This window comes from Oncorhynchus clarkii, chromosome 9 (assembly GCF_045791955.1).
Source record: "Oncorhynchus clarkii lewisi isolate Uvic-CL-2024 chromosome 9, UVic_Ocla_1.0, whole genome shotgun sequence".
NCBI classification, from domain to species: domain Eukaryota; kingdom Metazoa; phylum Chordata; class Actinopteri; order Salmoniformes; family Salmonidae; genus Oncorhynchus; species Oncorhynchus clarkii.
The window spans coordinates 48,874,096-48,901,166 of NC_092155.1; the positions used below are offsets into that span (position 1 = coordinate 48,874,096).

General features: G+C 44.5%; 1 protein-coding gene across 5 annotated transcripts in view; it reads left to right on the forward strand.

Moving 5' to 3' along the window:
* The window catches only part of LOC139416467 (sterile alpha motif domain-containing protein 11-like), a 91,829-nt gene that overhangs the window by 18,159 nt on the left and 46,599 nt on the right, over positions 1-27,071 (forward strand). For all 5 annotated transcript variants that reach the window (XM_071165091.1, XM_071165094.1, XM_071165093.1 and 2 more), the window contains exon 4: positions 10,479-10,588. In XM_071165091.1, coding sequence (XP_071021192.1) covers positions 10,479-10,588 — 110 coding nt within the window. The remainder of the gene's footprint in view (positions 1-10,478; positions 10,589-27,071) is intronic.

The window sequence follows — 27,071 nt, forward strand, 5'->3', positions numbered from 1 at the left end:
GGAAGAGAGAGGTCATAGCCTGAAGAGAGGTCATGCTCCAAGAGTTCCTAAGGAGGAGAGCGAGGAAGAAAGAGACACAGTATATGTGACCGACCGGCTCGATCCGGTCTTATGTAGCAACATGTGTTTTTTACATTGGATAAAAGTAGACTCAGAGCTAGAAAAGTGTATGTCATACACGTCAGTTCAGGAACAAGGGGAAAGTAATTATGCTTTGAAAGTTGATAAACTTGTAACCACACTTTTGTAAAAATGTCTCTAGAAAGAGGTCTGACTTCCCGAGTTGGAATTCCGAGTTGGAGACCGTTCAAAGCTATTTATCCCCATGGGAGGTCGTTTTCTTGAACGCACTGAAGTCTGAGATTTCTGAGTTCCCAGTTCTAAATTCAGTTGTTTTGAATGCTGCAATAGTCCCAACCCATACTACTAACAATTCAAAATGATTGTCATAGCTAGCCACCATGCATGTTAGCTAGCGAGCCAGCGAACTAATGTTAGCTAGCTTGCTAACAGTATGCTTTCATTTGCAATGAAAATAACTTTCTGACATAATTAGAAACTTATAATATCTGAAAATGAAGTTAGCTAGACTTTCTTACCCGTCCGTATACATGGATGAACGCTTCTCTCTCTCTGTCACGAATGCCATGGTTGCCCTTAGTTTGAAGATGTAATCCGGAGACAGGTGTTTTATACAACAGCCTTCGGTGTGTTCTCTTTTCTAGACTCCCTCATGGCACGATCATCCTCCAGAAGTGACGAACAGTAGCAACACTTTTGCAGTTCTTCATGATATCTTAAAAAAAAAGCAGAGGTAGAAAGGATTATCCACACATACTGAGCAGCTCATGTTATAGACAGAAGCATGCTACATGGCATGACAATTAGAACTCATCTCTCGGCATGTCCAGCCCATCCATTATCTCAGCTAATAATGGCTAGCGGGAAGCTTCCTGTCTTTTTCTGTGGCTAAACCAACTACGCTCTTAATTTAACAATTTCATTTGTGTTTACAGATGGTATACAAATTGGAATTAAGGTTCTAAAAAACACATTTTGAAAAAAATGAATTACGTTCAAATGCCTTTCCTGTGAAGTATTGACGTGCAATATATGCCTATTTTCCTGAAAAGGCTCACATATCTCACCACCACAGGTGAGGTGACATACTCCACTTTTGTGTGTGCTATGCTAGTCAAATAGAATCAAAGGAATTGGGAATAAAAACCTCCCCAAACCCTGTTTTTAACTTTTATCCACGTAAATTGTTTTTTTTTGTGCATGCAAATATGAGGAACACAAAGTGATTTGTATCTTTTGTTGTCAGCCAATCTTGTCAGAAATGTTAATAGTATCTGCTCGTTGACTTCCTCAGTGAAACTCATTTTAACGCTCACTGCATGAGAAGCGACTTGTGCAATCTCATTGAAGGAGAGGATGTTGCTGTTGCTGCCTTCTCGAGACTGGTGTGTGACATGGAGGACAGCACAGCAACTGTAAAGCTTTAAATGGATCCACTAACCTCATTAAAGAGGCTTATTTCCCCCACTGACACATGCGCCGCTCGCGTGTTAAGATGATAATGAATTTAAAGAACACTTATGACTAATATGTCAGGCTTTTACCCTTTAAAAGGCGGCGGACTCACTGGAGCCACAGCTCCGATCTGTCCCGGGCATCCTTCTCGGCCCTACTTTATTCCAAATGCAATGGGTCTGAGCGAAATGGATAATGGGATGTCTAATCAAGGAAATCTGATTTCTATTGACCACAGACCCAGTAAGTGAGTCGTAGAAGGGGTCTTAACAAATTGGATTTGGTCAATGGATGGTGAAAAATACAGGATGCTGTCCATACGTGTGAGTGTGTCTATTCTCTACCTCATGTATTCTCTACCTCACACATCATCAGGATTCTCGCTAACATTGTGTCACATTGCACTTGGGTACATCCTGCAACATATTCCGTTGTGATAATTATTCTATGTTATTCTCATCTTGATGCAGAAAAATACCCGATTAAATTGAAAAACATTGCGGTATGAGCCACTTGTACATCAATTTAGGGTTTCATCAGGAGTTTGCTGTTTTTGTGACCTCAACTCCCTTGCCAAGTTGCATCGTCAAGGTTAAAAGAATATTAAAGTGAAATACCTTCGACCTATAGACCATTTAACGTTCATTCATATTTTCCTTTCAAAATTACAAAAATATTTGAAACAATCAGATATTGACCTAGCACTTTTTAAATGGTTTGGATGTTACCGCGTGGACGTGCTATAACACAGAGGAATAGGCTCTTGGATCAGGCTATGGTACTGTGGCTACGTAGTAACAGGATTTCCTAGTTGTCAGAAAGGTCTTCGGAGGTGTTGTCATCCTTGAAGAGGACTTGTCAAGTTCATTAGAGAGCTCTATATCTTTTAACCGGATTAATGTTAATGGCCATCGGCTTTACAGGTGATTAGTTCAGTAGGCCCACCAGAACAGTGCGGAGAACTGCGCACCGTTCCTGCTGAGTAAGCAAAGAGTGCCCAAGCCACTTAAGAACCCGGGAAAACCCTCTGAGGCTTGATTGAACCAGGACAGAGAACCGGGGGAACCCACTCAATGATTAATGGTCCAACCCGGCGCATCTGGAACAAAGGTTAAATGTCTTGGATGCGTGGGGTAGTCCCTCTCTCCCTTAACTCAAACTGCAAAGACACAACCAGGGAATAGGGAGGAGACTCGATCCTGATCAGAAAACAAATACCATAGAAACAGAAGCTTCCAATACAGCGAGACAAAGGTGTTTGATGATTAGTCAGATATTCAATCGTTTTTTTGTTCTTGCATGGAGTGGCTTGCAAGTGTATTGAGGCAATCGGTAATCAAATTCGTCACTAAATATTTGACGGTGGTAGCTTAGTTGTCTTATACCCAAGGGAAAACAAAGCCTACCTGAGTATTGTTTGAGTTGGACGTCGTGTAGATAACAAGGTTTTGACTCCAAAATGCTGAGGGAGAGGGTTAACTAAATTCCACCTGCTGACGTTGGGCTTTTAGGTGGCACCCTCTGGAGAAAAAAGCCACACAACACATACGTCTATAGCCCTGGAAATCTCACTAAGTCGTGCGTTTATATAATGTTTTTCTATTTCATATACACAACGATACAGGTATTCCTATTTCAAAAGCAAAAATGTTTCCCCCATTTCTTATTGAAGGGAAAAGAGCAGTATTATTTGTGTAGTATAAATGTCTAAGGAGATTACATGGGAGGAAATGGGAGGAGGGAGGCTGTCATGAGGGTGGTGGTGGCAGGCCCTTCCGCAGGGGGACAAAGAGAGAGAGGTAACTGTACAAAGCTGCCATACCCATTTCCACCAGGCATAGCCTTCCGCGAACTGCCGGATGCTAACATAGCCACCACAACATTGCGCTGTGACTCTGTGTAGGTGGAACTAGTTCCTGCAAGGTGTCCAGGCCCTCTCTGGATAGCAGAGCTAATTTTTCATGTGCAAGGTGCTAGAGGTTGAACCTCTACTAGCATAACGATACCTGACAAGGCTGGTATGTACTGAAGTGGAATTTATTCACTGCGTAAATTAGAATTTTGTCTTATGTCATTTTTTAGTATTGTAGAAAGAGAAAATGTAATTGTTGTGGGTTGATTTATGTAGATGCAACAATAATGCTCGCTGAGGGATAAACCTCAGATCCGCAAAGATAAAGTTTGTTGGAGGTAGCATTCCATAAAACCAGTAGGTAAGAATGAAAGATGTGTGTTTACAGTTGTGTAGTGGGGGAATTGGTAGACATAGGTATGAGCCCTATACTCAGTTGTAACATTGTCTTAGAATTGTCCAGACAGTTTTCTTAAGTTTCATTTTTTAGTCCATGAATAGAGGTTGGCCTGTGTCTGCTCCTCTCCTTATAGACAGCAATTTGCTCCTAAAACAAAAGCTATGAATATTGTAATAGTACTGTATTGTTCATGCTGACATTGAATCGCGTATGACATACGTACAGCTAACAACTGCTTGGGGTTAACCTTTTTCTTACTCCTTTGAAGTTTTCCTCTTATGGTGTTCTTGGTGAATTGTGTCTAAGGTTAAAGCCAGCAAGGCGACAGAAGAATTCCTGAAAAGGGCTTTCACCGAAAGCACTAATTAGTGAACATAAAGTTTTTTTCAAGCTTCCTGAAGAAAGGCTGAAGACTTATTTGCTCCTGTCACACCGCTTCTCCATGGCAACAGGGTTCCAACAATCCATTGACAGATTAGGAGGTGTTTGTAGCAAGAACAGAGTTTTCCCTGTCTCTCCATTTAATCATATAGAGGGTAGTACCTTAAACAGGGGGCTGTTCAAAAACGCTGTTTGATTATGTACTATAGGAAACCTACTCTTGTGCTTTTTTGGGGGGTTTAAGTCCTAAAGAATCTTGTTCTGTTTTGAATCTATGTCCCTGTTTTGAAGAATTGTTTAATTGAATCCCAAATTATCATGGTCATTGGACTCATACATTTACTTTGTAAAACGTAATATCGCCTCTGCACAAAGCGACAACTCGGTCTATAGTTAATATTAGATAATAGATCATAATCGAAACAACATCTGATATCACATAGGACCCTTGGGAGAATATTTGTTTTGATCAATGATTCAACATACATCTACTTCAATAAACATTGAGATTAGATTCAGACACCATTTTCTGGCTCAGTTTAACCTAGGTAGAAAACCACACCAAGCCTCCACATTGGCAGACTATTTTATTTCATTGTACTTTCCTCTCTCTCTGCAGCCTTATCGACCCCACATCAGCTTCTGTAAGGAACAACAGGGAAAGCCCAAGAGATATCCTGGCCTGTTGTTATTTATTTATGTATCTATTTCTGGGTTTATTTATGACTCCCTCTCTTTGCCATGCCACAGTTGCAGGCTGTCTTTCCATCCAAATGTGAGCGCTATACAAACACAAGTCTTTGTCTGAAAACAAAACATACTCTTTGTCGAAATCCATGTTTCTGCATTAAGCCTAAGTTTCGCTTTTTTCTCTCTCAAGAAAACATCTTATTTACATTCGGAGAATGAGGATAATTCAGCAGTGGTTTTTAAAGCGGTCTCCCTTTGTATTGGCATGAGCCTATATCACATGGTAATATTTAAGAGTGAGTCAGGGCTGTGGATCACCTGCAGTTGCAGGTTGGAGCTGGCTGTGTGGTCTGTTTGTTGTCTTGAGGTTGGAGGAGGAGGGAGGGCGCTGCAGTAGCAGCATACCTGCAGGCACCAGCTGTTCCAAGCAGTCTGTCTTCTCTCCGGGTGTGTCCCAAATGTCACCCTATTCCCTATAGAGTGCACTACATTTGACTAAAGTGCTCTAGTAGTGCTCTGCAGTATATAGGGAATAGGGTGCTATTTTGAATGCAAGCTGCCTCTCTCTACACCTGCGTGACAACTCCTCTGCCCCACCATGGCAGCTGTGCGCGTTCCCCTTCCACCCCCACCCCCACCCCCCCAATACCCCTGTCTGTCAATGCAGTCTCAGTCGTGGTGTCAGACATGGCATCGGGGTGCCCAGACTGCCAACCCATGCCAGCCAGTGCCAGCTCACACTATGCCCTCCAGCTTTGTCACCTCAGCTCCTCTTTGACAATGTCACAGCGTGGCACCGTGGGGGTCACCCTCCGCTATTCTGGTCCCATGCCAGGAGAAGATGCTTTTCATGGCATTTGGAGAGTGTCAGTAGTGTCTCCTGTAGTAATGTCAGAGCAGCAGCTGCCATCTCCCTTTGGAGGAAGTTCCAGTAGCTTTCCCATTGAGCCTTTTCTATGGGAGCCATTTTCTGTTTGGGTCCTGCTGTAGTTCATGAGTTTTATAACAGTTTATGAGTTATTATTAATACTTATGGTCAGTGTTATAATATGTTATAAGTCATTATAAAGGATGTTAGAGAGCATTATACGTACTAGGTTTCCATCCAACCTTTTTATTCAATTGAATTACATCGGATAAAAAATGTCATGACAGGCCTGATGGAAACAGAACATTTTTAAGTAAACTTTCCAAATGTTGACTAAACTAAATATGCTAGACAAGCACAACACATATTTTGTGTTGGTAAAATTAATTATGCAAGTGTAACAGTATAGCTTCCATCCCTTTCCTCGCCCTGAACCAGGGACCCTCTGCACACATCAACAACTGACACCCACGAAACATCGTTACCCATCGCACCACAAAAACCACGGGGAACAACTACTTTAAGGTCTCAGAGCGAGTGACGTCACCGATTGAAACGCTGTTAGGTCACACCACCGCTAACTAGCTAGCCATTTCACATCCGTTACACAAGAAAATGTCTGTGGAATTTTTTTATGCACAAATATTGATATAATAACCATCATACTGAAGTAAACTTGGAGACACACGATGGCATTGTGTGGTCCTCCCACTACGACTCATCGAGAAAGCATGCAGTTTATTAGGCAACAGATTAAATAAATGATGATGAACTTCACAGGATGGTAAAAGTGTAAGGTGATGAGCTTGATGCTCCTTTCCAATAAATATCGGGGGTCTTATTCTGGTGACGTGATAATTGATGCTCGGCTGCCAGTTGACAAATAAAAATAATCTTGCCCTTTTGTCCATAATAATAATCTCATCATGTAGACTTTTGGTGCGCTCTAGCCAACTGCGCGCAGATAGTGCTGTTGGCTAGAACGCACATGCCACTACCAGAGTGGGCACACTCGCTATATGAAGCAACAACAAAAAAGTTGAAAATGCAATGGAAACTTTTTTTATTCAGTATATTTGAATTTAACCGCAAAATGTATTTTTATGTGCAATACATCATCATGCACATCCTTTTATCCGCAAGAAGTTAATTTGATGGAAACACATCTCTGGTGGGAAAATGCTCATATTGTTTTTATGCAGATTTGGGAATATCCAAATGAAAATCTGATGGAAACCTAGCTGGTTTAAACTCACAACAATATTCTCTAAAAGTTCTCTAAAAGTATTCATCTTTGATGAGTAGATTTCGAAGCTCATTGGATTAAATGGATCCAGTTTCTGATTCTCTCTGATTCTCAAACAGGAAGCAATGAAAATAACCTCCTTTCTATGCTGCTTATGAATACATGTAGTGTCCATAGTAATCCATGTCAAAGTTACCTTGCATTAGGGCCTGGCTATTACAGTAGTAGCATCTGGGTCATGCTGTCTGTCTGTCTGTTGGTCTGTCAGTCTGTCTGTCCTGTGGGCTGGACCAACTGAAGATGATTAGGGGGGTATTGAGCAGTTTAAGGATGAGCCGAGGATGAGATGATTGTCTCCAATTTGCGGCCTGGGTGATAATACCGCAGCTCATGTCCTTCTTAGCTGCACCCCCCCCCCTCCCCCCCAAATTCATGAGGGAGAGCTGAGTCAGGAGGCTAGGTCTTAACCCCCCCCTCGCCCAGCCCCCCTCACAGCCACATCTCCCCATGTTCATCCCTTATAGCCCTAGGCACAGATTATGACCTTGACCTGGCCACTCGTGTGGGCAGGGGGAGGGGCTGTCCCTCTTTAGCTAACCACAATGGACAGAGCAGGAAAAGTGTGCTAATTACTAGTGCTAACGATGCCCTTGCTTGTCACGGCTTAGCGCCACTACTTTGCCACGGGATAATAACCCCGTAGCCTCAGTGAGAAGTTCAGTGTGACATTATCACGATCACTTTGAGTGATAGGGAGCAGGTGGGGCTTTAGTTGCTAGCGGTTACGGGATCTCAATTTTGGATGAGTGCGGACCTGAGTTGCATGGCTAATCTGAGTTGGCCAGCAGTCTGACTATGAACCTTATGAAAGTAGACCTCTGAATTGAGTGGAATAAAAACATCAAAAAATAAAATGTTATATTCTTTACAACTTGTAAGTATTTTGATTTAGGTCTAGGGCTTAGTCGGACTAGTTTCACCGAAAGTGTGACGTCCCGGCACAACAAAAGCATCCTCGCTTGCTTAGCAACCAGACAGGATGTTATATCTGCATTTGGTTTTGTTTTGAGTTTGACTCAGTGACTCCCGTTAACGGAGAAGCGACTGGTAACCCAACGTGGTCAGAATCAGACAAAATAAATTCCCCCGCATCTGTTCTGTACAATTTGGATAACAGCTCGGAGCACGACAGGCTGGCATTACCGAGCCGGAGCCTATAATCATTGTGCTGTAAAAAGGCCGAATCCAGCCGCCGCAAACCATGTGGCCTCCTCGGAGTGCTGACCAATCAGAACCATCCCCAGCCACTCTGCCTCGTTACCATGACACCCTCCGCTGTCTCTTCCTGGTTAGCAATAATGTTCAATGTCTCCTGTTTTCATGTTAGACAAAGTTATACTGTAACTAGAATCTTCACTGAACTTGATTTGGACATATTCAGTTGGACTTGATGCTCCAGATGTAAGGAAACAGGGGAACACGATTTAATTGAATGAGATGTATCTGTATCTGATTTATCTGTGTTTTGTATTTTCTACAATAAAGTAGACACTTGAGGACGTCACTCTTGAACAACCAATTCAACATTTAGTGAACCAAAATGTTTGCCCATCGTCATATAGCGACAGAGAAATTTGTCTGGGATATTCCCTCAAATGCTAAGCGCCTATCTTCCATCATTATGCTTTTTTAATGCGATCAGAGCGCTAATCAGATTGAGTGGAAGTACCTCCATGACACACTTATGTCCATGTCTGCTGCTGCTGGGTTAGAGGGAGCTGGTGGGGAATTTGGCAGCCCCAACCACTAAAACCCTCCTCTGGTTTGGTCTCGACAAGAGGCTAGGGCAGTGATGTCACTGTGGGAGAGAGAGGGCGGTTAGTTTCCTTTCAAATACTTTCAGCAAAATTCAGTTCAAATTAGAAAACTGGCACATTTACCGAAATGTTTCTAAATGTGCATCGTCCCTGTAACCTAATAAGTTTCACTGAGTTCTGGAGTGCCCGATGGGCAGGTTTTGCACTTTTGGGACTGTGTTATTGGTTCCATTGCACCAGGCAAGCTCAGTCGAATGCAGCTAAAGTATTTGAAGTAAACAAAATACTATTTGAACTGTCTGGCCTTTAGCGAATCAGACTGACTGAGGCTCAGTATTCCAGTTGGCCTTCTGCAGTTTACTTTACTTGAATGTTTTAAACAATGAGGTACATACATAAATAAAATCACTGTAGTGTATCTAGACAGAGACTACAAACTGGTCTCTTCTCCCGTGTGAATTTGGGGGAACACTAATCAAATTTTAAGCTCTTAAGCGACTTAGTTGAGTTCTGAATGTGTTGAATAAAGTATCTTACTGTGAGGTTCAAGATGAGTAGGGATGAGACCAAAAAGTGCTTGGTGCTTAGGAGTCTGTCATTGGGGTGTCATACATACAGTGCATTCGGAAAGTATTCAGACCCCTTGACTTTATCCACATTTTGTTACGTTAGTGCTTGTATTATGTATTACATATTTTTTCCCCTCATCAATCTCCACACAATACACCATAATGACAAAGCAAAAACATGGTTTTTAGAAATGTTGCCAAAAATCTAAAAACATTTAAACTGAAATATCAGATTTACATATGTATTCAGACCCTTTACTCAGACCTTTTAGATGTTTGATCGGGTTCAAGTCTGGGCTCTGGCTAGGCCACTCAAGGACATTCAGAGACTTTTCCCAAAGCCACTACTGCGCTGTCTTGGCTGTGTGCTTAGGGTTGTTGTCCTGTTGGAAGGTTAACCTCCGCCCCAGTCTGAGGTCCTGAGCGCTATGGAGCAGGTTTTCATCAAGGATCTCTCTGTGCTTTGCGCCGTTCATCTTTCCCTCGATACTGACTGGTCTCCCAGTTTTTTAAAATCCATTTTAGAAATAAGCTGTAATGTAACAAAATGTGGAAAAAGAATAGACACACAGGTTGATTAGCCACTCATGAAGTCTGTTTCAATTCCAATTGCTACAGTATACAGAAATACAGTGGGTAGATGAGAGGTTCTTGGTCAGTACAGGTGTGTGTGTGTGTGTGTGTGTGTGTGTGTGTGTGTGTGTGTGCGTGCGTGCGTGCGTGCGTGCGTGCGTGCGTGCGTGCGTGCGTGCGCGCTGTGTGTGTGTGTGTGCGAGAGCGTGTATATGTGTGCGCACACAGCTGTATGTGGTGATGGGTGGATTTGTGTGGTCTTTCGTATGCCGTAGATCAGACTCTCCAAGTGTGTTGTGAGTGACGAGGTAGAATGGAGCTGTTTAGAGTTGTTATGTGACATATTTAATTAACTGTAGCTGTAGCTGTGTGCTGTTGTGTTGTGCCATGTTATGGTACATTGTGTCTTTCCCTGTTGGAGTTTTTTTTTTTTTTTTGTGCTTTTTGCTATGTTGTGTTACTATGTGTGTGTGCGCCTTGTTGTGTTTTAATGTGTCATGTAAAGCAATATGTGTTAATAACCCCCTGACTCTGTCTGTGTTTCAGTCGTGACAGTGACCTCTCTACGATCATCTCCAACCTCCACCATACCAGACAGCACGGCATGCCCGAGAGCCAGCCCGCCACCGACCTCAGCACCAACACAGGACACACAGGTAGGATACATGTGTGTTTGTCTATTTTTCTCTCTCCGTATTCCTTATATTTGTAATGAGGTTACGTATTCTCCTATTAGCATGAGTAATTAATCACTATTATGCATTAGTCCCTTAATTTTCTGTAATTTGTTTGATTGGGGAACTTACTATAAGCTTATTACTGATTCCTGAAGGTGGCTCTCAAGTCAATTACTAAATGTAATTTTTGTTGCCTTTTCTATTGCACTCCAGGTTTTTCCTTAACCCCCTGTTTTAAATAACCACTAAATAAATAGCTTTGTTTGCCGTTAATCCAGTTTCATGGGCATAAAGGAACCATGGTGTGTGTTAAGCTAAGAGCCTTCTAACAGCTTACAGCCCCACTGTTAAACACCCCTAACACCAGACACTGTTTCATTAGTTTTAGTTGTTCCGAATCCGATTGTTTTAGTCTGAAATTAGGCTGTTTTAGTCCGGAGTTAGACTGAATGTTGGATATGTATGCTTTCAGATAGATACTTGTATAATATTTATTATATAGAGTGACTTGGTATTTAGATACTCTAGCTGTTGGGTGTTGTATTGCGTCTTTTCTGTTTTTTTGTCCTTACATATCATGCTTTTTGCATATGTGTGTTTAGGGTGTGTGTGTGTGTGTGTGTGTTTTCTATTCAGCAGACATACACTACTAATCATAGGGATTAGCCATGTCGGAAGTCCCCAAATGTTTTAGTAGTCAGGTGTCTGGAAGGGCCTTGTTGTAGTGCAAGGACATACTGTCCTTTTAAACTGGCAATTATATCTTTTTTTTATCCCAAACTATGTCGCAAATGTTGGTTAGGTGGGGACCTGCTGGTTTGTGGGTTAATAATAGGCTTAGATCAGCTGAGTTTCGGTTTATACAGTTTGTCACAAGAAAGATCACAAGGCTGGAGGTGAGTCACAGATTACAAAGGAAGTGGAAAAACGGTGTTACATTTGTAAAGGGTGGCAGGTAACTTATTGATTAAGTAACCGAGACGTTGCTGGGCTGAATCTCTGAGCCGGCAAGGTGAAACATCTGCTGTTCTGCTCTTGAGCAAGGCAGTTAACCTCCAACAACATCTGCTGTTCTGCTCTTGAGCAAGGCAGTTAACCTCCAACAACATCTGCTGTTCTGCTCTTGAGCAAGGCAGTTAACCTCCAACAACAACTGCTCCCTGGGTGCCTTGGACGTCAACTAAGGCAGCCCCCCGCACCTCTCTGATTCAGAGGTGTTGGGTTAAATGCGGAAGACACAATTTGGTTAAATGCATTAAGTTGTGCAACTGACTAGGTATCCCCTTTACCTTAGTGTCAAATGTCCTTTATAAAGGTCGTCTTAAAAGGGAAGTTCAGGATTCTACAACTTGAGGTTAGATGGTTCCTCACTCTGAAAGTAGTCTATGGGTCAGGAGAAACTGTAACCCATGGTTTGGTTTCCTTTAAAACAGCCAATACAAACTTATCAAGAGTTACCAACAAAGTTGACCAACCCTCAGATTTAACCCATAAAGTACCCTTACCATGGTCAAGTAGTACAGTATTCAGAGAGCAGATCCTTATCCCCTGTGGACGGTCTGTTCCTCTTCATCCCATTAGTCAGAGGGTCATACATGTAGCATAATCATCCCACAAATCCAACACCTCGTCCTCTACACTCTCTGAGCTCATCCCTCTAGTAGCTTAATTGCCCATACAGTTTGCTAATACAAAGGGATGAGGGGTGGAGGTGTGGAGGGACGAGGGCATGGAGGGGTGTCTGCCTATCCTTCCTCATTTGCGTGGGACACGGGGTGTTATAGTCCCAGACACCCAGTGTTTTTAGACCCCAGTTTGGGACGAATTTCCCAAAAAGACCTGTCTAATCGGCTGCTAAGCTTAATGGGGAAATCAGCTCGTGAATGGTAATCTTAATGGAGAAAGACACAAAGGGATGGGTAGTGGGGATATGAGGGGGGAGGGAGGGAGATTTGAGCGCGGTGTGGCCTGCGCCGGAGGGGGCCTGGGCCTAAAATCTGTCAGTTTGAGCATTATAGGGAGATTTAACAGGGTGGCTAAGCGGCTCGATCTGTGTCTGTAAACAAGTCCAATCCCATCAGCCACTGGCTCACATTCTGTCTGCCGGTGAAATTAGAGAGAGACACACTCACATACACAGTAGTGCATGTTCACACACACACACACACACACACACATGGGGATGTGTGCTAATACACACATACACACACACACACACACACACACACACACACACACACATGGGGATGTGTGCTTATACACACACACACACACACACATGGGGATGTGTGCTCATACACACACACGAACACACACACACACATACTTCCACAAACAAGTACACACACAAACACATAAACACACACGCACACAAACGCAAACACTGGGACACATGGAGGTAATAGGACAGAGAATGAACACACCTTATTGGTTTGATCAGTTTTGGTGAGTGTAGATGAATATGGTGAGTTTTGAAAAGTTTTAATACTACCATTCTTGTCATGATGGTATAAATCGTTTCAAATGTTATACAGTGCATTCGAAAAGTATACAGACCCTTTGACTTTTTACACATTATGTTACGTTACAGCCTTCTTCAAAAATGTATTACATTCAATATTTTCCTCACCAGTCTACACACAATACCCATAATGACAGAGTGAAAACTGGTTTAAGACATTTTTGCAAATCTAAAAAAAAAAAAAAAAAACATAAATAACTTATTTACATAAGTACTCAGACTCAATTTTTTAAGTCTCAAAATTGAGCTCAGGTGCATCCTATTTCCATTGATCGTCCTTGAGATGTTTCGACAACTTGATTGGAGTCCACCTGTGGTAAATTCAATTGATTGGACATGATTTGGAAAGGCACACACCTGTCTATATAAGATCCCACAGTTGACAGTGCATGTCAGAGCAAAAACCAAGCCATGAGGTCGAAGGAAATGTCCGTAGAGCTCCGAGACAGGATTGTGTAGTGACCAAGAACCTGATGGTCACTCTGACAGAGCTCCAGACTTCCTCTGTGGAGATGGGAGAACCTTCCAGTAGGACAAACATCTCTGTAGCACTCCACCAATCAGGCCTTTATGGTAGAGTGGCCAGATGGAAGCCACTCCTCAGTAAAAGGCACATGACAGCCCGCTTGGAGTTTGCCAAATGGCACCTAAAAGACTCTCAGACCATGAGAAACAAGATTCTCTGGTCGGAATGCCAAGAGTCACGTCTGGAGGAAACCTGGCACCATCTCTAAGGTGATGCATGGTGGTGGCAGCATCATACTGTGGGGATGTTTTCAGCGGCAGGGACTGGGAGACTAGTCAGGATCGAGGGAAAGATGAACAGAGCAAAGTACAGAGAGATTCTTAATGAAAACCTGCTCCAGAGTGCTCAGGACCTCAGACTGGGGAGAAGGTTTACCTTCCAACAGGACAATGACCGGGACAAGTCTCAGAATGTCCTTGAGTGGCCCAGCCAGAGCTCGGAATTGAACCCGATCTAACTTCTGTGGAGAGACCTGAAAATAGCTGTGTAGCAACACTCCCCATCCAACCTGACAGAGCTTGAGGGGATCTGCAGAGAAGAATGGGAGAAACTCTCCAAATACAGATATGCCAAGCTTGTAGTGTTATACCCAAGAAGACGCAAGGCTGTAATCGCTGCCAAAGATGCTTCAACAAAGTACTGAGTAAAGGGTCTGAGCACTTATGTGAATGTGATATTTCATTTGATTTAGTTTTCATAAATTTGCTCAATTTAAAAACAACAGTTTTTCTTTGTTATTATGGAATATTGTGTGTAGATTGATGAGGGGGAAAAAACTATTTAATCCATTTTAGAATAAGGCTGTAACATAACAAAATGTGGAAAAAGTAAAGGGGTCTGAATACTTATCGAATGCACCGTAGCTATCATGTCATGGTGTGAACTTTTGTTTCTATATCAACTATTTCAACAGTGACTCTGGCTGTGGTGGGATTGCGACAGTATCAGAGGAGACCCAGACTGGGTCCTAAATGGCACCCTATTCCCTATATGACCAGGGTCTCAAAAGTAGTGCACTATATAGGGAATAGGGTGGCATTTGAGATGCACCCCCAAACAGACATTACTTCTGACTCTAGTGCTGTACCTCTGTAATACTATAATCTAGTACTAACTGCTCTCTGTTCTGTTGTAGTATCAGTTATTCTATTCAGCTCACTCCCCACTCTGTGTCTAACTTCCATAACAGGCCTGTGGTTAGAGAAACAGAGAGAAGTAAAGAGGGAGACAGAGAGAAGTAAAGAGGGACAGAGAGAAGTAAAGAGGGACAGAGAGAAGTAAAGAGGGACAAAGACAGAGAGAAGTAAAGAGGGACAGAGAGAAGTAAAGAGGGACAGAGACAGAGAGAAGTAAAGAGGGACAGAGAGAAGTAAAGAGGGACAGAGAGAAGTAAAGAGGGACAGAGAGAGAGAGAAGTAAAGAGGGACAGAGAGAAGTAAAGAGGGACAGAGAGAGAGAGAAGTAAAGAGGGACAGAGAGAAGTAAAGAGGGACAGAGACAGAGAGAAGTAAAGAGGGACAGAGACAGAGAGAAGTAAAGAGGGACAGAGAGAAGTGAAGAGGGACAGAGACAGAGAGAAGTAAAGAGGGACAGAGACAGAGAGAAGTAAAGAGGGACAGAGACAGAGAGAAGTAAAGAGGGACAGAGACAGAGAGAAGTAAAGAGGGACAGAGACAGAGAGAAGTAAAGAGGGACAGAGACAGAGAGAAGTAAAGAGACAGAGAGAAGTAAAGAGAGACAGAGAGAAGTAAAGAGGGACAGAGAGAAGTAAAGAGGGAGAGGGAGACAGAGAGAAGTAAAGAGGGAGAGAGACAGAGAGAAGTAAAGAGGGACAGAGACAGAGAGAAGTAAAGAGGGACAGAGACAGAGAGAGTAAAGAGGGACAGAAACAGAGAGAAGTAAAGAGGGAGAGAGACAGAGAGAAGTAAAGAGGGACAGAGAGAAGTAAAGAGGGAGAGGGAGACAGAGAGAAGTAAAGAGGGAGAGAGACAGAGAGAAGTAAAGAGGGACAGAGACAGAGAGAAGTAAAGAGGGACAGAGACAGAGAGAAGTAAAGAGGGACAGAGACAGAGAGAGTAAAGAGGGACAGAGACAGAGAGAAGTAAAGAGGGAGAGAGACAGAGAGAAGTAAAGAGGGACAGAGAGAAGTAAAGAGGGACAGAGAGAAGTAAAGAGGGACAGAGAGAAGTAAAGAGGGAGAGGGAGACAGAGAGAAGTAAAGAGGGAGAGGGAGACAGAGAGAAGTAAAGAGGGAGAGGGAGACAGAGAGAAGTAAAGAGGGACAGAGACAGAGAGAAGAAAAGAGGGAGAGAGACAGAGAGAAGTAAAGAGGGACAGAGACAAAGAGAAGTAAAGAGGGACAGAGAGAAGTAAAGAGGGACAGAGACAGAGAGAAGTAAAGAGGGACAGAGACAGAGAGAAGTAAAGAGGGACAGAGAGAAGTGAAGAGGGACAGAGACAGAGAGAAGTAAAGAGGGACAGAGACAGAGAGAAGTAAAGAGGGAGAGAGACAGAGAGAAGTAAAGAGGGACAGAGACAGAGAGAAGTAAAGAGGGACAGAGACAGAGAGAAGTAAAGAGGGACAGAGACAGAGAGAAGTAAAGAGGGACAGAGACAGAGAGAAGTAAAGAGGGACAGAGACAGAGAGAAGTAAAGAGGGAGAGGTCGACAGAGAGAAGTAAAGAGGGAGAGGGAGACAGAGAGAAGTAAAGAGGGACAGAGAGAAGTAAAGAGGGAGAGAGAAACAGAGAGAAGTAAAGAGGGAGAGGGAGACAGAGAGAAGTAAAGAGGGACAGAGAGAAGTAAAGAGGGACAGAGACAGAGAGAAGTAAAGAGGGAGAGAGACAGAGGCAGAGAGAAGGGGATAGGTTGTGTAGCGGAAGAAAAGTTTGGAGAGGGAGAAAGACAGAGGGAGAAAGAGACAGAGAGAGCGATGAATGAGTGTGGTGCCGGTATCAGGGGAGGGCAGACAGCGGGTGTGGCGGCAGTGTGTGAGTGTGTGTGTGTGTGTGCCCGTGTCTGTGTGCATGAGTCAAAGGAAAGGGAAGCAGGCTGCTGGGCCGTCTCCGCGCCGGAGTGGGCCGTTAATTAAATCTGAGGGACAGACAGGAGGGTTGACTCCCCCCTCCTCCTTCCTCTCCTCCCTTCCTCCCTCCACCGTCCGCCTCCCAGGCCTCTGGCTACTCTGGGGCTGAGGGAGGGAGGGAGGGAGGGAGGGAGGGAGGGGAGGAGGATGGGAGAGAGCAGGGGCGCCGGGCTTAGCGTCTGGCTGCCTGTGGAAACTGTAAACCTTGGCTCTGCGGTCAGACCAGAAAGATTCTAACGGGCGGATAAGGTGTTTTTTTAATCACTTTTTTTCTCTTCGTTCAGACTCCCAGACGTAGTTATAGAGGAGATGACGATGTGTGTGTCGGGGAGGGGGGTGGGGGGGTCAGGGAGGTTTGTGTTTGTGTGTTTTAAAGGCCAAATTTCTTTTTAACAGGGTATTATTTGCCTCAAAAGGAGTGTTAGTACCATCTTGGTCCATCGTACTCCTATTAAACCTCACACAACTTCCTGATCGTCCATCATAGGTTGATGATGACTAGGACACGATTCATTGGGTTGAGTCTGGGGTACGGTGAGGGCGCAGATGGCTGGTGAGACCAATCTGAGCCCGGAACACTCTTTGGCACACTGGACATGGTACTTTGGTAGAGTCTCCTGACCGACGGCTATGTTATTACTGGTCTTGCTCTGTTCTCTCTTCACCATGGCATTTCTGGTCCTGCTGATTTCAGAGGTGGTAGCGCCATCCTGGATGAGATTCCGCTAGGTGGGACTATCCTGAGCAAGGCTTTCCCATTTGCTTAGTTCGATGTTAAAGCTCTTGAGAGAGGCCTTCAGGGTGTCTTTAAAGCATTTTTTGGGCCCACCTTGTGCTCGCTTCCCATTCTTCATGTCTCTGAAGTAGATCTGCTTAGGGAGACAGGTAGCAGGCACCCTGGTCACATGGCCCACCCGTCTGAGCTGTGCTTTCATAAGCAGTGTGGGAATGCTCGTCATTTCGGCATGGCTGAGGATTTCAGTGTCTGGGATTCTGTCCTGCCACTTGATCCTCAGTAGCATCCTCAAACAGTTCAGGTGAAAGTGATTAAGTGTCCTGGTATGGCGTTGGTACTGTAGACTGTCCAGGTTTTGCAGCCATAAATAAAGGTTGGTAATATAACTGCCTGGTAAACCCTCAGTTTTGTTGCCTGTTCTTTCCCACACCGAATCTCGCAAATGGCCAAAGGCTGCACTAGCCTTGGGGATCCTGATGTTTGTTTTATTGTCTATGTGAACAGCACAGGACATTGTGCTACCAAGGTAGGTGAATTTGTCCACAGTTTTAACCCCTTTTCTCCCCAATTTCGTGATATCTAATTGGTAGTTACAGTCTTGTCCCATCGCTGCAACTCTCGTACGGACTCGGGAGAGGGGAAGGTCGAGAGCCATGCATCCTCTGAAACATGACCCTGCCAAGCCACACTGCTTCTTGACACACTGCTCGCTTAACCCGGAAGCCAGCCGCACCAATGTGTCGGAGGAAACACCGTACAACTGGCGATCGGAGTCAGCTTGCAGGTGTCCGGCCCGCCACAGGAGTCGCTAGAGTGCGATGGGACACGGAAATCCCAAACCCTCCCCTAACCCGGACAACTCTGGGCCAATTGTGCGCCGCCTCATGGGTCTCCCAGTCACGGCCGGCTAGGACACAGCCTGGGATCGAACCTGGGGCTGTATTGATACCTCAACCACTGTGATTTTGTGCCTTAGACCGCTGCGTAGATGACAGTTTCTGACCTTTCACAGAGATGGTTGGGTCCACGTAAAGGATTACCAGGGTTGGTACATAATGTCAGTCTTCTTTGTACTGATTGTAAGGCTGATGAAAAGTTGTCCATGAGGATCTGCAGATCAGCAGGTGAGCCAGGAGCTAGTGGTCTGCAGACAAGAGGTCGCAGCAGAAGCGGGTAGAGTACTGTTACTTAGATTGTAATTTACTATTGTAAAAGCAGCCCTCGAGTCAAAGTAAACAATTATGCGGTCAGAAAACGACGTAAGTGCTAGATCCAAATTTAGTTAGGACATTTTTTACACCTTATGCGAAATGTGACAGCAAACAAAAAGAACAACAACTTGGTGCAATTGATTTGACATGTATTTCTTATTTAAGCCTGCCAGCACCATCCTGCAGATGTCCTCCAGCACAGGTAGTCTCCAATGAAGACTGACAGGCTGTACAGTTTCCATTACGCTCGTATTCAAAGTTGACTTAATATTTATCACTAACCACGTCTCCATCCACAGTTTTTAAATGAGTAAAGTCACACCGTATATAAAAAATCACGATAGCTGTGATGGAAACAGGATGTTTCGGTACAATTTCCTAAATGCCGGCAGATCATTTGCTCATTCAACATAGTGTGATCTTTTTGTGTCAGTACAATTAATTATGCGAGAAATGGCGGTGTAAATGCCTTTATGCGCAAATATTGGTCTAATAACCATCATATCGAAGTAAACTTGAAGTCACGCGATGACATGGTGTGTGGTCCTCCCACTACGATTCAGGAAACCATTCAGTTAAAATTAGGCTACATATTAAATAAATGATGATGAACTTCACAGGGTGGTGGACGTGCATGGTATGAGCTTGATGCTCCTTTCCAATAAATGTTGAGGTTCTTATTCTGGTGACATGATGATCGATGCTTGACAGCTGTTTTGACAAATCAAATAAAAAAATTCTCCATAATCTCATCATGCAGACTAGCCTACCCGCACTGTATCTGTGAGCTGGTGGCTAGAGGGCATGTGCACATTTGCTATTTAACACAAATGCGATAGAAACTCATTGAACATTACATTTTTATACGGGACATGAAAACTTAAGCGAAAAAGTACATTTTGTGTCTGCAACAAGTCCGTTTGGTGGAAGCACATCACTGGAGGGAAAATGTGCATATTTTCGTAATGCAAATTTTATAGTATTTGCATGAAAATCTGTCGCAAATTGGATGGAAACCTAGCTACTGTACTCAATTTCATAAAAAAGTAAACGGGATCCGCTACAGGCTCTCATGCTTTAGCCAGTTCGCCAGGCTCCCCTGCCTCTGCCAGTTCATCAGGCTCTCATACCTCAGCCAGATTGTCAGGCTCCCCTGCCTCAGCCGGATCGCCAGGCTCCCCTGCCTCCGCCGGTTCATCAGGCACTCATGCCTCTGCTGGATCGCCAGGCTCCCCTGCCTCCGCCGGTTCATCAGGCACTCATGCCTCTGCTGGATCGCCAGGCTCCCCTGCCTCCGCCGGTTCATCAGGCTCTCATGCCTCAGACGGATCGCCAGGCTCCCCTGCCTCTGCTGACTCATCAGGCTCTCATGCCTCAGACGGATCGCCAGGCTCCCCTGCCTCCGCCGGTTCATCAGGCTCTCATGCCTCAGACGGATCGCCAGGCTCCCCTGCCTCCGCTGAGTCATCAGGCTCTCATACCTCAGACGGATCGCCAGGCTCCCCTGCCTCCGCCGGTTCATCAGGCTCTCATGCCTCAGACGGATCGCCAGGCTCCCTTGCCTCCGCCGGTTCATCAGGCACTCATGCCTCAGCCGGATCGCCAGGCTCCCCTGCCTCCGCCGGTTCATCAGGCTCTCATGCCTCAGCCGGATTGCCAGGCTCCCCTGCCTCCGCTGAGTCATCAGGCTCTCATGCCTCAGCCGGATCGCCAGGCTCCCCTGCCTCCGCCGGTTCATCAGGCTCCCCTGCCTCCGCTGAGTCATCAGGCTCTAATGCTTCAGCCGGATTGCCAGGCTCCTTCGTCTCAATCGGATTGACAGGTTTTCCCGCGCCTCAGCAGAGGTGACCGGTCTGCTCCTGATCCCTGGGATCATCTTTTTGGTCGGCATCCTGCGGCTGGAGCCGTGCGTCAGGGAGGGGCTACTGTCATGTGTGATCCCTCTCCGGCCTCTAGGTCACCAGGCTGCTCGTTATGGCGCACATCTGTCACCATCATTACGCGCACCTCCCTGATTACCTTCCCTATATATGTCACTGCCTTTGGTTCCTTCCCCAGGCGTTATTGTTTCTGTTCCTGGGTCATGTCTGTGCGTTGTTTGTGTTACGTGTTGGTTTCATTTATTTATTTCAACACTCACTCCCTGAACTTGCTTCCCGACTCTCAGCACACATCGTTACACAATCATGTTACTAGTGTGCAAATCAGACACATTTCCGGATGGAATTAAACATCAAGGTAGGTATTCAGTTAAGAATCATGTAAGTAATAAATAATCAAACAGTGCAGATAATAATTGCCATAGACAACTCAAATCATATTTTTCCTAGGTAGGATATACCCTCCATCCTCCTCTTCCGAACCTAAGGGTATTTTCTTTTCTTGGCTGGCCCATTCTCCTCCCCCTCGGTTGTGCCACTCATTTATTTCTAGTAGCTATATAAGCACATCGCAGTAAGCACAACAAGCTTACTGAGATGTTTCACTATATGACAGATGTGCTTATAGGGCTAAAAACGGAATTTAGACACACACACACAACACACACCACACACACACACATTGAGAGAGCAATGGAGTGCAGCTGATTCAAATAACCAACTCATCATCAAGCTTTGATTGTTTCAATCAGCTGTGTAGTGGTCGGGCAAAACCCAAAACGTGCACCCCCTTGTTGACTAGAGGCAACCTAATATGATAGCTAGCTAGTTAGCTATTGCCACACACATCTGATTTATCTGTTCACTCTTTATGCAAATGATAAGGTGGCTAGTTAACTTTGCCAACAAGCAGAGGCCATATGGGGAGCTAAAAACCAGACAGCAAACATTCTGTCAGATTCTGGGTTAGCCAAAGCAAACTAGCCAGCTAGTTAGCTAGCTACCTTGCCATTTAATTTGCACTCGCCCTCAAAACACAATTTCAACAGCAGAATTATATCAGAGAAATACTAATATTACTCCAGAAATATATAATATTACAAAGGCAGAAGGTAATTATAGTGCAACTTATACGTTTGTGGGTTTGACTAAGAAACCAGAAACAAAATTGTCCGGAGGAGTGAAGATGTGCACTTCACTTCAAGAGCTATGGTGGAGATGCAGAGTTTGACAGACAACTTTGAAAGCCACTCGACTTAAGAGTTTTGATGACAAGATATTTTGAATGCATTTCATTGGTCAAGGGGTCGTGAAACGTTCTTACACACGTAAAGGGGGAACCAATAGTACCGATTCATGTAAAAAAAAAAATACAAATAACATTTGGAGTGACAAGGTTTTAATCTGACAGCGAAGATATAATAATATAAAGCTATGTGCCTGAAGTGATTTGGTAAAATGGAACAGAGTAAAAAGTTAACTACGTCCTTCAGAAATTAATTGAGTGAGAGTACAAGTACAGCCCACAGAGAGTAACTAGAAAAGGCCATTACTACCCACCTCTGGGTCGCAGACAGTCCCCGCCTCAACCTTTGTGTTGGCATGCATCCTCCTCAGGTTGAACAGCCCCCCATCAAAGTGGTAGTTGAAGTGGATCTCAGTTGGTGCTAGAACACAGCCTTGCTTCACTCTGTGACTGGAAACGACTCAGAGGACTCTTGGTGATCTTGCATATTAGCCATCATCCCATCAGAGAACTCATGCACCACTGTGATACATTTATCTGGGCATCAAAACTTTGACACACACACACCCTGATCACTGATATACGGTGGGTGAACCCAGCCCTCTCCTATAAATTCATGGGTTATTCTAGATTTTAAAAATCCTCTTCAATCATCTCACTCCCTAATCTCTAATCTCTCCCTTTGCCCGCTACCCCCCCCCCCCCCCCATCTATCTCTGCTCCCCTGAGGTTGCGCTGTGGGAGAGAGGAACAGCGTGTGTGTTAATGCAAGTGTGTGGCGTGGCAGTGGTGGTGGCGGTGGTGAACCCTTTCTCAGTATGAACGGAAGATCCTCCCTCCCCCTACCCCCCCGTCGGTCCGTAGCCAATCAATGAGGGGCTTTCAGGGCCGGCGGAGGCCCAGCTCACAGAGGGGGGATCAATAAGTCATTAGCACCATTCTGTCAGCTGTAATGTGGAGATTGATCGGGGGCCACAGCTCCAGGCCCCCCCCCCTTTCCCCAGCCCCACTCCACTTCCCCCCCAGCCTGATAAAGATGACAGATTAACAGAATAAGAGGGGGAATTAAGGAGTCTGGCTGTCTGAGCTGTCAGCGGGCCCTCCACGGGAAGAAAATATAGAGAAAAAGAGGAGAAAGAAAGAAGGGATGAGGATGAAAGGAAGAGAGGAGAAGAGAGAGAACGAGACAGAGGATGTCCCTGTGGTTGCTTGACGGCTTCTGTGGTAGATTATGAAGATGCCTAGGCTGGTTCTTCCTCTGTTGAAGGCTGTTTCCCTTTCTTTCTCTCCAAATACACCATTCTCATCCCTCATTCTCCTGGAAGGGAGTGGGTTTCCTATACAGTTGGCCAGAGGGCAGAACAGAACAAGGCTCCCTGGAGTTTGGGAGTTTTGAATGGATGGCTAGGGGAAAACAAGCAGGAGAATTAGCAAAGTAGCAAACTTGGTTATAAGCATTGATGTTGGGAGTTAAGGAGATAGCATTTGAGCTAACAGAGCTCAGACTGGTTTAAGGCGGGTTTGGTGTTAAATGGAAGCACCAACGTTTTAAACCTCTAAAAGTCTAAGCTGTTGGGGGTGGGTTCTACTAAACTAACATATGGTCATACCGTGGATCGTTTAGTTATTTGAATTTTAGGACCCCTTTGTTTTATTTTTTGATACAATATTGAATTTGGCCCATAGAAACACATTGAATAACACATTCATAAATGGAAAACTTTGCCTATTATACTTTTTAATATTCTTCAAGCTGTCAAAGTGGTTGTTGATCATTGCTAGACAACCATTTTCAGGTCTTGCCTTAGATTTTCAAGTAGATTTCAGTCAAAACTGTAACTCGGCCACTCAGGAACATTCACTGTCTTCTTGGCTAGCAACTCCAGTGTAGATTTCACCTTGTGTTTTAGGTTATTGTACTGCTGAAAGGTGAATTCATCTCCCAGTGTCTGGTGGAAAGCAGACTGAACCAGGTTTTCCTTTTAAGATTTTGCCTGTGCTAGGGATTACAAGCATACACTTAACATGATGCAGCCACCAACGTGCTTGAAAATATGGAGAGTGATACTCAGTAATGTGTTCTATTGGATTTTCCCCAAACATAACACTTTCTATTTAGGGCAAAATGTCAATTGCTTTGACACATTTTTTGCAGTATTGCTTTAGTGCCTTTTTGCAAACAAGATGCATTTTTTGGAATATTCGTATTCTGTACAGGTTTCTTTCTTTTCACTGTCATTTAGATTAGTATTGTGGAGTAACTACAACATCGTTGATCCATCCATACAACATCATTGATCCAGTTTTCTCCTATCACATTTACATGTACCTTTTTTTGCCGTTTCGCAGATGCTCTAATCCACAGAAATGTAAAATTAGTGCATTCATCTCAAGATAGCTCGGTGAGACAACAACACATCACAATTGTATCCAGTACATTTTCCCCCAACAAAGTATGTATCAGTAAAGTCTGTGCTAGTGGGAAAAGAGAAGTGGAATTCTTTATTTTATTATTATTGTTTTTATGGAGGCGCCATAGGTTATTTAAGATACTTTCAGACTTTTTTTTCCGAAAGATGGGCAGGGACTCTGCTGTCCTGACTTTAGGGGGAAGACTGTTCCACTAATGGGGTGCCAGGACAGAGAACAGCTTTGACTGGGCTGAGCGGAAGATGGGACGGCCAAGAGGGGTGGGAGGTCCAAGAGACCAGAGTTGGTGGAACGTAGTGCTCGGGTTGGGATGTAGGGTTTGAGCCTGAAGGCAAGGAGGTGCTGTTCCCCTTGCTGCTCCGTAGACAAGCATTAGGGCCTTCAAGATGATGCTTTGACTGGAAGCCAGGGGAGTGCGCGGAGGAGCGGGGTGACATGGGAGAACTTAGGAAGGTTAAACACAAGGTGGGCTGCGGCATTTTGGATAAGTAGCAGGGTTTTGATGGCACAAGCGGGGAGCCCAGTCCACAGAGAGTTGCAGGATTCTAGATGAGAGATGACAAGTGCCTGGATTAGGACCTGCGCTGCTTCCTGCTCGTACTCTATGGATGTTGTAGAGCATAAACCTGTAGGAGCGAGTCACTGCTTTGATGCTTGCAGAGAACGACAGGGTGTTGTCCAGGGTCACGCCAAGGTTCTTTGCACTCTGGGAGGGGGACACCGTGGAGTTGTCAACCTTAATGGAGAGGTCTTGGAGCGGGCAGGCCTTTCCTAGAAGGAAGAGCAGCTCAGTTTTGTCGAAGTTGAGCTTGAAGTGGTGGGCCGACATTCAAGCTGGGATGTCTGCCAGGCACGCAGAGAAGCGTGTCACCACGTGGAAGGAGAAGAGTAGTTGAGTGTCATCCGCATAACAATGATGGGAGAGACCATGTGAGGATATGACAGAGCCAAGTGACTTTGTGTATAGAGAAAAGAGGAGGAGGGCCTAGAACCGAGCCCTGGGGGATACCAGTAGTGAGAGTACTTGGTGCAGACGCAGATCCTGGTAGGAGCGACCTGCCAGGTAGGATGCAATCCTATCACAGCTATTAAACTCTGTAACTGCTTTAAGTCACTATTGGCCTCATGGTGAAATCCCTGAGTGCTTAGTCTCTGGCAACTGAATTAGGATGGCGCCTGTATCTTTGTAGTGACTGGGTGTATTGACACACCATCTAAAGTGTAATTAATACCTTCAGGATGCTCAAAGGGATATTCAATGCCTGCTTTTCTTACTCATCTACTAACAGGTGCCCCTTTTTTCAGGCAATGGAATACCTCTGTGGTCTTTGTGGTTGAATCTGTGTTTTAAATTCACTGCTTGACTAAGGAACCTTATAGATAGATAATTGTATGTATGGGGTACAGAGATAAGAAAGTCATTCAAAAATCATGTTAAACACTTTTATTACACACACACATAGTCCATGCAAGTTATTAAGCACTTTTTTACTCCTGAACTTATTTCGGCTTGCCACAACAAAGGGGTTGACTACTTGTTGACCCTCATTTTAATTCATTTTAAATTCAGGCTGTAACAACAAAATGTGGAAAAAGTCAAAGGGTGTGAATACTTTCTGAAGGCATTGAAATGTGGCTTTAAAAGCTTTCCGCCTTAAAATCTCTGACCCTCAGGCAATGGCTCAGGAGAGACACTGTCTTCTGTGAAGTCGGCCCAAGAGAAATGTGTGTGTGTGCATGTGCGTGTGTGTGTGCGCGTGTGTGTGTGCGTGTGTGTGTGTGCATGTGCGTGTGTGTGTGTGCGTGTGTGTGTGTGTGCATGTGCGTGTGTGTGTGTGTGTGCATGTGCGTGTGTGTGTGTGTGTGTGAATGTGAATATCAGCCCTGTCTTTCTATAAGCCTATTTCCACGAACAGGGTTTAAATAGTACGGAAGCTTGGCAATCCCAGTATTTTATTTCAGGTCTGATATAGGCTAATGTATTAAATATTTTATCAATCATGGTTAAAATAATCAAGAATAGTATACTACTGGTTATGCATTTACACACATTAAAGGCCAATAGTTGGACATGTATTAGAAATGGAGAGAGGAGAAGACAGGAGAAAGAAGGAAAAAGACACTGGACCTCCTTTCATTCAAGTAGACATTGAGAAAGAGATAATCTGTATGTGTGTGTGTGTTTGTGTGTGTGTGTGTGTGTTTGCACTTGTAGAGTGCCCCCCCCCCCACCCACCCACCCACCCTCTCTCTCTCTCTCTCTCTCTCTCTCTCTCTCTCTCTCTCTCTCTCTCTCTCTCTCTCTCTCTCTCCATCTCCATCTCTCCATCTCTGGGGAGGGGTAGGGAGTGGATCTCCAGATGCCCGGAGAGAAAACATCAAACGGGGGGGATCATTAGTAAACCTCCTTCCTCCAACACTAGGGCTCCTCTTTTCCACAAACCAAACAAAAGCCTCCAAGACCCCAACTCTGCCACTCCAAACACTATTTCATGCTTTCTTCCATCTCTCTCTCTGTCTCCTTCTCCCTCACCCTTTATTCCTCTCTCTCCTCTGCACACTCTCTCTTCCTTTTCCTCTTACTCTGTCTCTCTCTTTCTTTCTTGTTAAAGAGAGTAGAAAGGTTAGGGGTCAAGGGTTAAAATGTCTCCGTTCAAGGTTGGCCCCTCGATTCAGGATCTTTCCTTGTTGTCAAGGTAACAATAAAAGGGAATGAACTCAGTTGAAGATATAATATGGATCACCAAAACCATTCTCAACGATTCATACCAGATCTGGTTTCCTGTCCACTTTGACCCTTTTCAACAATGCAAAATACCAAAACAGA